The 13291-nt window shown below is 43.2% G+C and overlaps 2 protein-coding genes across 2 annotated transcripts in view; one reads left to right on the forward strand and one right to left on the reverse strand.

Annotated features, from left to right (window-relative positions):
* The window catches only part of LOC106895777 (vacuolar protein 8-like), a 44652-nt gene extending 35243 nt beyond the window's left edge, over positions 1 to 9409 (forward strand). The window contains exons 10-14 of the mRNA XM_014955393.1: positions 3024 to 3152; positions 5217 to 5331; positions 6158 to 6292; positions 7808 to 7933; positions 8736 to 9409. Of these exons, the coding sequence (XP_014810879.1) occupies positions 3024 to 3152; positions 5217 to 5331; positions 6158 to 6292; positions 7808 to 7933; positions 8736 to 8857 (627 nt within the window). The 3' untranslated portion in view covers positions 8858 to 9409. The remainder of the gene's footprint in view (positions 1 to 3023; positions 3153 to 5216; positions 5332 to 6157; positions 6293 to 7807; positions 7934 to 8735) is intronic.
* A 2413-nt stretch (positions 9410 to 11822) lies between these two features.
* The window catches only part of MAP7 (microtubule associated protein 7), a gene marked incomplete at its 5' end in the record, with an annotated part of 74411 nt that continues 72942 nt past the window's right edge, over positions 11823 to 13291 (reverse strand). The window contains one exon of the mRNA XM_014955387.1: positions 11823 to 12889. Coding sequence (XP_014810873.1) covers positions 12879 to 12889 — 11 coding nt within the window. The remainder of the gene's footprint in view (positions 12890 to 13291) is intronic.

Below are 13291 nucleotides of genomic sequence, written 5' to 3' on the forward strand. Positions count from 1 at the left end.
GGGAGGTGTCCCTGCCCAGGGCAGGGGGTTGGAACTAGATGATCTCTGAGGTCCCTTCCAACCCAAACCATTCTATGATTCTATGATATGAAAGGTTTTTGATAGGAAAAAACGGGTGAACTCAGTGCCTGGGGAGCAGCATCCGGAGCCCAGGGCTTTCCAAAGGCACTGTGGCTTCATGGGTTTTGTGCTGGCTGCATGAGCACCAAATGTCCTGGTTGCCTGTCAAACTGCCTCACACCATCAAAACACAGTTTGCCCTCAGCAAGCTTAGAACTCAGATAACATCGAGTTGGGTTGGAGGCTCAACACAGCAAAAACATTACGTAGTATGGGGAGTTGGACCAGATGATCTCTAGAGGTCCCTTCCAACAATTCCGTGATGCATTAGGCTGGAACACTGTGGTGTGTTTGTTTTTCTTGCCCCCAAACATCATTTAGACTTTTTTTTTTTTCACCATCAAAACACAGTTTGCCCTCAGCAAGCTTAGAACTCAGATAACATCGAGTTGAGTTGGAGGCCCAACACAGCAAAAACATTACGTAGTGTGGGGAGTTGGACCAGATGATCTCTGGAGGTCGGTTGGAGGCTCAACACAGCAAAAACATTACGTAGTATGGGGAGTTGGACCAGATGATCTCTAGAGGTCCCTTCCAACAATTCCGTGATGCATTAGGCTGGAACACTGTGGTGTGTTTGTTTTTCTTGCCCCCAAACATCATTTAGACTTTTTTTTTTTTTCTCCCAAAAAACAGTTTTTGCAGCTCTTTTCCTCACGAAACATGTCTTTACCAGTGCTTCAGCCCCCCAGCTGCAAAGGGCAGGGAGAAGTGTCGCTGGGGACAGACAAAACCACCAGGAGCTCACTCTTTTGACACCGGGAGTGAAACAGCCCGTCCTTCAGGGGGGAAAGGGGTCAGCAGCAGGAGGCTGGAAAGCAAAGCCTCACCCTCCAGGGTTTATTCTCCAGTGGGAAGTATCTACAGCTCAAAATTTGTTTTAGTGAGCAAACACGGCCGTCCCTGACCGCTGACCGTTGTGGCTTTGTGGGAGCCAGCCCTGGGCACGCTGAGAAGAGGCTGACCTCTCCTTACTCATATCCTGCCTCCCCACCTCCCTGCCTTTTCCTTCTGGCCTGTTTTTTTTTTTTTTTCCAAATCTTTTCAAGGTTTCTTTCTCTAACCCAGGCTGAATTCTCAAGGAGTGAAAGAGGGAACTTCTCCATGGGAACAGCTGTTGGAAAACAAACCGCCGAACAAAGCTAACCTTTACAACCAAGTCAAGTGATGCTTGAATTATTACGAATACTACCCAGGATACAATAGGGCAGAATTCATCTGCCCTTTCGTTACCATGAAGCAAACCCCTGGGAATGCTTCACAGGAGCTCCTCTCTGCTTAAACTCCTTTTTTTTTGCCATCTCCTGGCCAGGCTGTTGACAACGATTCGCAGCAAGCGCTGGAAAACTTCCCTCTTGCAGGGGGGATTTTATTTAGTTCTCCCAACCCCAAAACAGTAATGAAAGAGTCAGGTTTTGTGAGAAAACAGCCTTTTAAATCACATTCCTTTGAGCAAAGACCTAGAAGCCTGGGTGGCAGGAGTCCATTTACTCCTGGGATGCCACTGACTTTCCACTCCAGGTACAAAATAACTTTGCCTTCCCATCTTGCTACCTGGTAAACAGGGGGTAATATTTATCTTGTCAAGAAATCCCTGGATAAAGGGTGCAAGGGCAGGATTGCAATGGTAAGCACAGTTGCTGCTGGAATGCTTTTCCTCACCCTTTTTAAATTTTATTTTTAAATCTTAGGAGAAGATAGATCGATATCCATCTGAACCACCCAATCCATTTTTTATTGAGAGTTTTTTTTTCATCATTCTCTCAACGCTGTGGAGGATTGAGCCAGAAAACAAAATCTGGATCCCAGCCAAAAAGCAGGTTCAGCAAAATTTAAAGGACCGTCACTTTACTAATGTAGGTCCTAAGTAAAGAGAAGAGCTTGGCAGGGAAGTCATTCTATATTAGAAAGTTCATTGATAGTCTGTAGACTGTTTCCTCCTCTCAGGCTGCAGCAAATCAAATCAGGGTACCATAGTTGATGGAATTAAGTAGAAAAGAGGACACTTGGTCCAAAAGCACAGAAAACAGTCATCAATGGTGATTTAATTGGATTATCTAAAATTATATTATTTCAGTCTTTGAAGAGAAAGAAAAATAAAACTACAGAAAAGCTGTAGCCATATCTGCATATAGGATTCTTTAAATGCCCTGAGTTTAGGCACAGCATTGCCCTTGGCATCTATTCTCACGTTTCATTTTAAGATTGGGCTTGTGACAGTGATTAAAATGAATATAAGTGAAGATGTCAGTTGATATTAAAAGAAAATAAGATATGCTTTTGCAATTTAACCTAAGGAAAAGGAAGATGCAAGTTTAGTTTTAAAGACATCTCCCTTTCAATGCTGCTTCAGTGATCCTGACACACCATGGGTTTCAGAATTAGGTGATTTTTCTCAACTCTAAATAGGACTAATGATCTCTTGCTAATGTGTCTTAATTTCTAAGTAGCACAAAAAATATAGTTCATTAGTAGCATACTTAAGAACTGCATAAAGAACTCAAATTCCCTGAAAGAAAAAATGCTCCCAAGAGGAAATCTTTTGGTTTTAACTATAGACCTAAACCCAAGCCTGCTGAGATCAGGTTTCTCTTCTAAACATCACTGTCCTCTTAATCCACACTGTCATTGAGGAAACTACCCGGGCAGCAATCCAAACTCAGAAGATCCAAATCAATTAATATTAGCAGTAATTGGAGGAAGACTGCATTCAGGGAGAGAGGGGCTCAGTAAAGTCCCTCTAAAATATCCATCGGACAATAGAGAAACGTATGTATAAATTCAGAAGCTGCTGTTCAGAACACATTACTGAAGAGCTAACATCTATCTACCCAGAGTTTGCTGCAAAGTTGCACTTTGTTGTCTGCACTGGATGTAATTGAGATACTGGTTTCTCTTCTCAGGACACCCTGGCCTGTGCTGAGCTGACACAGAGCCTGGGGATGCTGCTGTCGGCGCATAAAAGAGACCCCGTGATTGTGGGCCACGCTGCCTGTATCATCAAAAACCTCAGCCTTTCCAAAAACAGACAGGTAAGTAACCAGGATTTTTCATTGGGGAGGCTGCAATTACATTTATATCCCATCAGCATCACCCACAGAAAGCATTTCATTAAACATACACCAAGGATACTCTACACAAAATTGTGTGTGTGAATAAAAGGACCTGATGTGCCACAATGAAAGGTTTTTTTTTCCCCCCGTATTTTTTCCAATACAACACAGAAATGCTAATCAAGGTAAGAAATAACCAATATTTTCCTGGTGATCTGGTTACCTAATTTGAATGGCTGCATCATAGGTATAAAACGTACTTTCAGCAAAGACATTTCATAATACTAATTAAAGGAACCATCCAGGAAAATCTGAGGTTTGTTACAAACTAGCCAAAAAGAAAACTATTTCCAGTACTAAGATAAGAATTACACAAATTTCTGATAGTTTTCAAATCACTTTTTGCAGAGAAATAGATTCCCTCAAACTCGAGGCCCACAGTAGGAGTAAAAACGGCCCATCCTTTCAAAGTTTGCTTTTAAAAAATTACCATATCCCTCACTTTAATGCTATGACTTTATTCTGTTCTCAGCAGGGAGCTAGTTCACCTTCCTAAAGTTTTATAACGTGCCCTGCAACGTATTTAGCTCTCACTGCACTAGGAAAATCTGAGATTTGTTATAAACTAGCCAAAAAGAAAGCTATTTCCATTACTAAGATAAGAATTACACGAATTTCTGATAGTTTTCAAATCACTTTTTGCAGAGAAATAGATTCCCTCAAACTCGAGGCCCACAGTAGGAGTAAAAACGGACCATCCTTTCAAAGTTTGCTTTTAAAAAATTACCATATCCCTCACTTTAATGCTATGACTTTATTCTGTTCTCAGCAGGGAGCTAGTTCACCTTCCTAAAGTTTTATAACGTGCCCTGCAACGTATTTAGCTCTCACTGCACAAGTGAACCCACAGACATGAGTGGGAGTGTGGAGTCAATTCTAAGATACAACCCCTAAAACACATGAGAATCCTTAGCACAAGGAGGAAAAAAGTGTTGGTTTTATGCCAACAGGACACTGACAGAGAGTGGGAGCTTGAAAGGCAGCAGCCTTGAATCCAGCTTCAACCTCTAACTGCAACCTCAAACAAGCACACAAAGCAAAGGTAGAGCCTTTTGTTGATGAGACACCTGAGCTCCTTTACTCAGGTGTGAGCAGCTTCCATTATTAGGACCTCCCAGAGAGCTGGTGACCTCATGATGTAGCTTCACTAGTAACCAGTCACCTCCAGGTGACTCATTCCTTGGTCTCATGTGCTTTTAATCCAGGCCAACAAAGCCCAAGTCTCCTACCTGTTTTCAATTCAGTCTCTAAAACGCATATCCTGGCACAGAGAGGTGCTGCCCCACACCACTTTTGCCATAAATTCAACCCAAAAAGGGCGACACAGAAATGTTTAATTTATAACATTCCTCTCCAGAAACAGAACTCACCTTTCCTAGTGAGAGGTCATCTCAGATTTCTGCAGATCAGAGCATTTCAACACCAGAAAGTTTTCAAGGCCCTAGAGGCAAATACAAGAAATTGATAAACTTGCACATTTCCCAGAGCTTTGCCCTGGAGCACTTACTCACCTCTGCGGCAAGACTTGAGCAAGTGACAGCTTAATTCTAACACGAAGCCTGGTGCAGCAGCAATAGGTTTAGGAAATTCTCTAAAACATCTAAAATCAGGCAATCTCTGAACAATCCGAGGTGTTTGTTACCTGGTTGTGGTGGATCTGGGAGGAGACGTTTCCGTTATTGATGTTCAAGGCCAGGCTGGATACAGAGTTGAGCAACCTGGTCTGGTGGGAGGTGTCCCTGCCCATGGCAGGGGGGTTGGAACTGGATGGTCTTTAAGGTCCCTTCCAACCTGAACCATTCTATGATTCTATGATGTTTTAGCCCTCAGTATTTCTAAAAGTTATTCAGTACTTCTGAAGGCCTTGGGCACCACTAAAACATAACCCTCAGTATTGCTAAGAGTTATTCGGTACTTCTGGAATCCTTGGGCACCACTAAAACATAACAAAAGCACTAAACATGAACCTCTTTCTTGCTGCAGAGAATCATTGATAGCCCATGCATTGAAGGTCTCCTCCAGACCATGCTTTCTACTGACGTTCAAGAAGACTCTCTGCATTGTGTGACATCTTGCCTTGCTGAGCTGGCCAAGCAAGGTAGGGAAGCAACCCCACCATAAATGGCTTCATTTGAGAGGTGTACGTATCCTTAATTAATCCTAACGGGTTACAAAGCACAGGAGGGCAAACAGCCCCAGGTCTTCTCCTTTATATTCACTGGAAGTTTTGCCATGAGCTTCAAGAAGAGCAAGATCTGACTCAATGGCAGGAGAAACTGCACTTTTTTTTTTGTTGAACTGCTTCAATTTTTTTACTCAAAATTCTTTGTGCTGAACTCGTACTGCTGCACACAGCCCACCTGCTTTTATTTGTCATGCCACCCAGCTTCTCCGCTGAATTAATTGCATGAAACTAATGTAAGAGGAAGAAAAGGCTAAAATACAAAATGGCCTTTTCTCCTTAAGCTTATTGCACGTAGATGTTACAAGAGATCCCAAATTATGCCCCGTGGAAGGCAGAGCACTCCTCGTGGTGCAGAGGAACAACGTAAATCTTCCCAGCCTGTTTCATCTCCTGCATCTCTTGTAACCACCACGCAACGGGTGACAAGTCACATTTAATTTTGTAAGAGGTGTCCAGCAGCTGCTGGACAGACTGAGCCTACTGGGCAAGAGCAGATCTCCTACATAAAAGGATTCATTCTTTCAGAACACATTCGTTCACGTTTCAGAACACACATTCTTTCATCAAGACCAAGCTGGATGGGGCTTTGGGCAACCTGGTCTGGTGGGAGGTGTCCCTGCCCAGGGCAGGGGGTTGGAACTGGATGATCTTTAAGGTCCCTTCCAACCCGAACCATTCAGTGATTCTATGACACTGGACTTTCTGTTCACAAGGTACTCTCTTATTTTCTGTGTTCCAGAAGGAGCCACGTTACGCATGGTCCAATGGATGGACGAGCCCTTGACAAAGTGCCTGGTGAGACTGGCTGGCCACCTAGAACATGCCGATGCCTCCTTTCAAGCTGCCTCCATCATCCAGCACATGATGGGTCACGGTAACTGTCACACAGAGTTACCTGCACTTACAAAAATATTTATGTAGATGTTACAAGAGATTCCAAATTATGCCCCGTGGAAGGCAGAGTACTCCTCGTGGTGCAGAGGAACAATGTAAATCTTCCCAGCCTGTTTCATCTCCTGCATCTCTTGTAACCACCACGCAACGGGTGACAAGTCACATTTAATTTTGTAAGAGGTGTCCAGCAGCTGCTGGACAGACTGAGCCTACTGGGCAAGAGCAGATCTCCTACATAAAAGGATTCATTCTTTCAGAACACATTCGTTCACGTTTCAGAACACACATTCTTTCATCAAGACCAAGCTGGATGGGGCTTTGGGCAACCTGGTCTGGTGGGAGGTGTCCCTGCCCAGGGCAGGGGGTTGGAACTGGATGATCTTTAAGGTCCCTTCCAACCCGAACCATTCAGTGATTCTATGACACTGGACTTTCTGTTCACAAGGTACTCTCTTATTTTCTGTGTTCCAGAAGGAGCCACGTTACGCATGGTCCAATGGATGGACGAGCCCTTGACAAAGTGCCTGGTGAGACTGGCTGGCCACCTAGAACATGCCGATGCCTCCTTTCAAGCTGCCTCCATCATCCAGCACATGATGGGTCACGGTAACTGTCACACAGAGTTACCTGCACTTACAAAAATATTTATGGCTGGCTGGAGTGAAATGAGCCTTTTCCCAAAGGAATTAACTGTCAGGCACCAAAAAAACTTTAACGTTCCTATAGCATCCTCCATCTGAGGGCTTGGAACTGGTCCAGAGGAGGCCACAAAGATGATCCAAGGGCTGGAGCACCTCTGTTGTGAGGACAGGCTGAGGGAGTTGGGGTTGTTCAGCCTGGAGAAGAGAAGGCTCCAGGGAACCCCTTCCAGTACCTAAAGGGGCTACAGGAGAGATGGGGAGGGAGTCTGGATCACGGAGTGGAGCTATAGGATGAGGGGGAATGGTTTTAAAATGAAAGAGGGGAGATTTAGATGAGATCTCAGGAAGAAATTCTTTGCTGTGAGGGTGGTGAGACACTGGAAGAGGTTGCCCAGAGAAGCTGTGGCTGCCCCATCCCTGGAGGGGTTCAAGGCCAGGCTGGATGGGGCTTGGAGCAACCTGGTCTGGTGGGAGGTGTCCCTGCCCAGGGCAGGGGGTTGGAAGTGGATTATCTTTAACTTCCTTTCCAACCCAAACTATTCTGTGATTCAATGATCTGGTCTCTACAAATTTGTTAACATAAAAGCACCTCTAGTAACCCTTTAAATCCACATACACCAGTGCTTGAGTGCATGAAAAAGCCAAGGGATGAAAATACACCATAGAAAAAGATCCGATTCAGGTGTTTGTTGCCTTTTTCAAGCACTGCCATTCTGCAGGGCTTGTCCGTTGCCAAGTCTGAAGTCTTTAAGAACAACTTAAGTAGGAAAGTGGGAAAGAGTAAAACAAAAAATCAGTTTTCAAAGTGTTTTGAAGGCTCCTATTGACCCCCAGTGGTTCTCCCCTTTACGCAGAAAAAATGATGCTTTTGTTGAAGCGCCACATCAGAGAGGTCCAGGCCTACCTGGAGAACTTCCTCGCCCACCGAGAGCTCCGCTTCCAGCAGCTGGGCCTCTCCACGTTCTGCAGGCTGAGAGAAGGTACGTCCTGCTGCTGGGACCAGCCCCGGGGTCACTGCCAGCCCCTGCCCGCTCCTGCCCACGGCAAATGGGCACCACGTGATGGCAGAAGAGACAGGAACCCTTCTCTGGGGACTAGTGCTGCCCCTTCAGCACACAGAATCATCTAAAAAGGGTGACTCTTACCCATCCTGTTTTTGAGGATTTTATGATAAAGGCAGGGATTTATCTGTTTGCTTTAAAATTAAAAGCTTTCTGATCAGCGGGGAAACAGGACTTCAGGTACAGATGTTTTTATCCAATATAAGAATGTTTGGCATCAGACACAACCTAAACACTAGATGAATTTAGTTTCTTTTGATAAAGCAAACAAATTGCACGATTAGCTGGTGCTAAAGCTGGGAAATCACACATCTTTTCCATAATTCAAATTCTTGATTTTTTTCCATTTTTGTTTGTTTTTATTTTTTTTGTTTTAGGTAGAGGTTGAGTACAAATGAGAGTTATAACATGGCAATAAATATATATAGTGTCTATCTTCATGTATGTAGAGCCAGAGCCAAGACCTTCCTATGCCTTGATTCAGTGTAAGGCTGAATTTGGCAACTGAGCCTTAGACATCTGGATCAGGAGAATTTATAACAGCAAACACTCCTGAATGGTCAACTGAATTTGTACCTGCTTTGTGTGGTAGAAGAATGTTGTTCCACCTTCCCTATACACTGTCTAAGAACCAGCAACTGTATCTAACCTGAAATGTAAACTTTCTAAGCATCTCCATTAAAAACCAGCAGGTTCCCTAACACTTGTTTTTCCTTCTCAGATCCGGAATTTTCATCAGCGTTCAGAAAAAGCCAAGTGGCCAAACTCCTTGAGCAAGTCCGTCAAGAAACAGAAGAAACTCAAGAGCTCCTCAGGGCAGCTGTGTGCCACGAAGACAGTTAATATTTAAGCCAGATGGTTTATAAAAACTTAACAGATCCAGAGAAGACAACTGTAATTAAAGTTTTCCTGCTACTTGTGGTTTCGTGGTGCAGAGGAGATGTTCCGATAACAAGAGTCGGAGCAGGTGAAAACACAATCCCTTGAACACTTTGCCCTCAAATGTGCTTGAGGACTATGGCTACATTCTCCTTCCAACAGTCTGGAAAACACCTGCTGTGCTTGGATAATCTTCCATGGTTTGGTTTTGGTTTCCTCAACCCCCTTCTCCAAAAACACAGTGCTGTATTCACAAGATTTTCCTGATTTAACAGACTGATGCTACCAAAGAGGCATCTCTCAAGTGCAGGTTACTCCATGTTCATCTTTGTTTCTGTTTCATGTCCCTTATTTCAGAGCACACTCCAGGGTCTTGCCTTCAAAAAAATAATTAACACGTAGAATAGAGGTAGCAAACCACTAACAGGTTACTACAGGAAGTAACTGTTGCAAGAAATTAATAAGAATCAAGAACAGGACGAGCCTTGAGGAATTTCATTTAGAATCACAGAATAGAATCATAGAATGACAAGGTTTTCCTGATTTAACAGCCTGATGCTACCAAAGAGGCATCTCTCAAGTGCAGGTTACTCCACGGTCATCTTTGTTTCTGTTTCATGTCCCTAATTTCAGAGCTCCAAGCCCCATCCATCCTGGCCTTGAACCCCTCCAGGGATGGGGCAGTCACAACTTCTCTGGGCAACCTCTTCCAGTGTCTCACCACCCTCACAGGAAAGAATTTCTTCCTGAGATCTCATCTAAATCTTCCCTCTTTCAGTTTAAAACCATTATCCCTTGTCCTATCACTTCACTACCTGATAAAATTATTCCCAAAGGTACTTACAAGAGGGAAAAAGTGAACACATTTGGCAAAGTTAGGAATTGATCTTATATTTTGATAATGATACTGCATTTTAAAAGGAGTTAAAGAACAAAAAAATGTAGTAATATGTTTAAATGCAACTAATTTTCTTACGTGTATATAGGATACTGAAAAACCTCCCCTTCCTTCTCCTCCAGAAGGAAAGGGTCTGTCTCACACACCTTTTAACTGATTAAAAAAGCATTTTTTCCAGGAAAAAAGAAAGGTAGAACAGAGCCTTGAAATTATGGGGCACTAGTTTTTCAACGTAGTTTTTCATTCATAAGAGAATAACCATCATCTCCTAGTAATCCATTCCACCTTTGATCAATACACTTGGCTTTAAATACAAATATTCTCCTGGAGCTTCCTGTGAAACACTGAAATTTGGGAATCGCATCTGCTCCCGGGTGAGCTCCTGGAACATTTCAGGAGAGTTTCCTGCCTTCTGAGCTACTTCTGAGCACGGTATAAGTCTTCCAGGAATGTAGAGCTTTAGAGCTGCTCCCAGTTACACACATGGAATAAAAATGAAATTAAAAAAAAAATAATAAAAAAATCATTCTGTCAACTAAGAGCTGGTTTCTTTTGAAGGTTTCTTTTGAAATCTCCTGCCAAAGACCCACGTGCCCAGCTGTGGGCAGTGGGGCTGATTGAAACAGAGGCCCACAGCGAGCTGAACGACATAAGTCACATCATCCCAAATTTCAGGCCACCTCCTTGGGTGACTTTAGATCATTTTCCAAAAAGAACATCAGTGCAGTATTAAGTAATGACACCAGAATCTATCCAGTATCTGTACTCTCTGGTATTTCACCGCAGATCTTAGGTCAAGGTCTTAGCAACAAAAGAAAATAACAAAACATTCTCCACCAGGAAGGAGGAGATAAGAGACACGTGAAACAAGTGAGGCAAACCTGGAATGAATATAATTATAAATTGGTTTTACCACAAAAACAGCAACCAACCAAGACACACGTGAGGAACGAAGCAGGCTCTGCTGTGCTGCAAACAGTGAAACAAGAGTTCTGAAGGCTCACAAAAAACCTTACACCCAAGCCTAAATAAATCAAGATCAACAGAATTTAAACCTGAACCTCTATGAATCCTCACACTTAAAAATTAAGCAAAAATCTAATCCTAATTTTCCAGTACTGAGGTTAGAGGAAACCTGAAGGAAAGTTTTAAGTGAGTAGCAAGAAGAGTTTTCCGTCACAGATTGACCCCCCCTGCCTTGGCTATGCAAGAAAAGGAAAATATAAATAGAAATAAATATTTCAAACCAGTTTTATTTGGTACTTACATGCTCTATATAGCTTTAAAGAAAAACTACAGACTTTGGACACTTCAAAATACCGTGGCTATGTACAAGGAAAGCTAAAGAAAGCGAGAAAGGAACCCAATCCATTTTAGTGTGTCACGAGCTACCGCTGTCCAGCTGGTTTTTCCCTTCCACACAGATGAAGTCTGGCAGATGAAGTCTCTTTCGTTGTGTTTCCATTGCTTTTATCCCATCTCCTGGGTCAGGTGGACACTTGGCAGCAGCAGAAAGTCATTTCTTCAAAAAAAATTCTTCAGGGGATTCCTTCTGCTGCCCAGACTTCTCTGCTTCCTACGGGCCCAGCTCCGCGCTCCCTGAAGGCAAGAACCTCAACGGTAACTGGAACCCCATCAACCTCCCTGTCCCTTGGCCAAGGATCTTCTCACCAGCTTCAGTGAGCAACGCACCAAGCCCCAAGTTGGAGCTTGGAGCTCAGATCAGCTCCACCTGTAACAGCGTCGTTTCTCGAAGCACAAAAAAAGGTGCAAAATCTGCAGTTCTGCCCAAAAGCAACCAAAAGCGAGGGATGGACCGATGAGATCAAACCGGCGTCGAACGAAAAGAAAAAGCAACCTGTGCTGCTCCTCCTGTCACTCCAACCGTACCGCTTCGTAAAAACCACACTCCACATAAAACACACAAACAATCACCATTTTCCGTTTGCTCTGAAACGAGCAAAAAAAAACCCCTAAAAAAAAATAATCTCCGAACGAACCTGCTTCGTCATCCCAAAAAAATATCAACTATTTCAAGGTTTCACAGTCTTTAATAGTCTGATAAGGCAAAGGCAAAGTCCTCCATCACTGGGAACAGCAGCAACTTACAGGACCTGGGTATTTCCCTGCGAGCGGGTGCACACACCCATTCTGGTCTTGTGACCACGGATGGAACTTAAAACAAACAAAATAATCAAGTGTTCGGGATCATTTTACCACATTTTTCTAATTTATTCAATTCAATCATTTCTTTCCGTACTCCACAAAATTCATAAATACATCATCTAGGAGAACAGTAGCTTTTTTTTTTTTTCCTCTTGTCCATGAAAAAATAACGCTTTCAAATGTTCACATTTTAAAACCTGCCTTGTTTTGTGTTTTTTTTCTTTTTTTTTTTAGAGAAAAAGTGAGAAGCTCATAGTGACATCTCAATTTACAGAACGTCCCTGTAGGAATTACATTTACAAGAACCTGATACAGAAGCCTTTACTTCGCCCCCATAATTAGAGTTCTCTGCAATAATATTTAAACCAACAGGTTTAAATCAAACACCCCATTCAACTCTACTTGTAGAGCAACGAGGTATTTATTTTTCAAGTATTAGAACCACAAAGTGTAAAAGATTCTTTGCCAATTTTACAATTAACGCCTTCGAAACCGACACCCACCTTTTTTTTGTTTAAAAAAAAAAAAAAAAAAAAAAAAAAAAGCATCAGTCCCACCACCCCCAAATCAGCCCATTGCTTTCAGATTCCAGTGTCTTGTGTCTCAAGGAATGCAGAAATATCCATTTACTAACAGAAAAAGCTCGTTGGAAAATAAGCCATATTAAGTAATGCACGTGAAGCATGATTTCTTTTTTTTTTTGTTGTTTCTTTGCTAGTGATGAAAGCTATTAGAAAGGTGATCCAAGTCTAGTCCCATCATCTCTTCTGCTGGTTTTACTCAAGTCCTTCCAAAAAAGATAGACAAATCTTTAAAAAACTGGAGAGAAAAAGAAAATAAACCACTCCTTCATAGCGCGGGAGGAAACTCCACTGACTGCAGAGACGCTGGTGTCACCTTTGGTTCTCCAGAAGGACCAAATCAGATCACTTCTACAACAGAAGGTATCAAAAACGGACAGGTCAGCAAAGAGGCCACAAGGCTTACTTCAAAACGCTGTGCTTTTATGCAATTATTTCATTGTAAGCTGATTCTCCTTACATTGTCCCACAGGGCTGGGTACTGGGACCCATTCTCTTCAACATCTTTATCAATGATCTGGACAAGGGGATGGAGTGCACCCTCAGCAAATTTGCAGATGACACCAAGTTGGGTGGGAGTGTTGATCTGCTGGAGGGTAGAGAGGCTTTGCAGAGGGATCTGGACAGGCTGGATGGGTGGGCTGAGACCAACGGGATGAGGTTCAACAAGGCCAAGTGTCGGGTCCTGCACTTGGGCCACACCAACTCCCTGCAGTGCCACAGGCTGGGGGCAGAGTGGCTGGAGCTGCCTGA

The sequence above is a fragment of the Calidris pugnax genome, unplaced genomic scaffold (assembly GCF_001431845.1).
Source record: "Calidris pugnax isolate Ruff unplaced genomic scaffold, ASM143184v1 scaffold231, whole genome shotgun sequence".
Classification (NCBI taxonomy): Eukaryota; Metazoa; Chordata; class Aves; order Charadriiformes; family Scolopacidae; genus Calidris; species Calidris pugnax.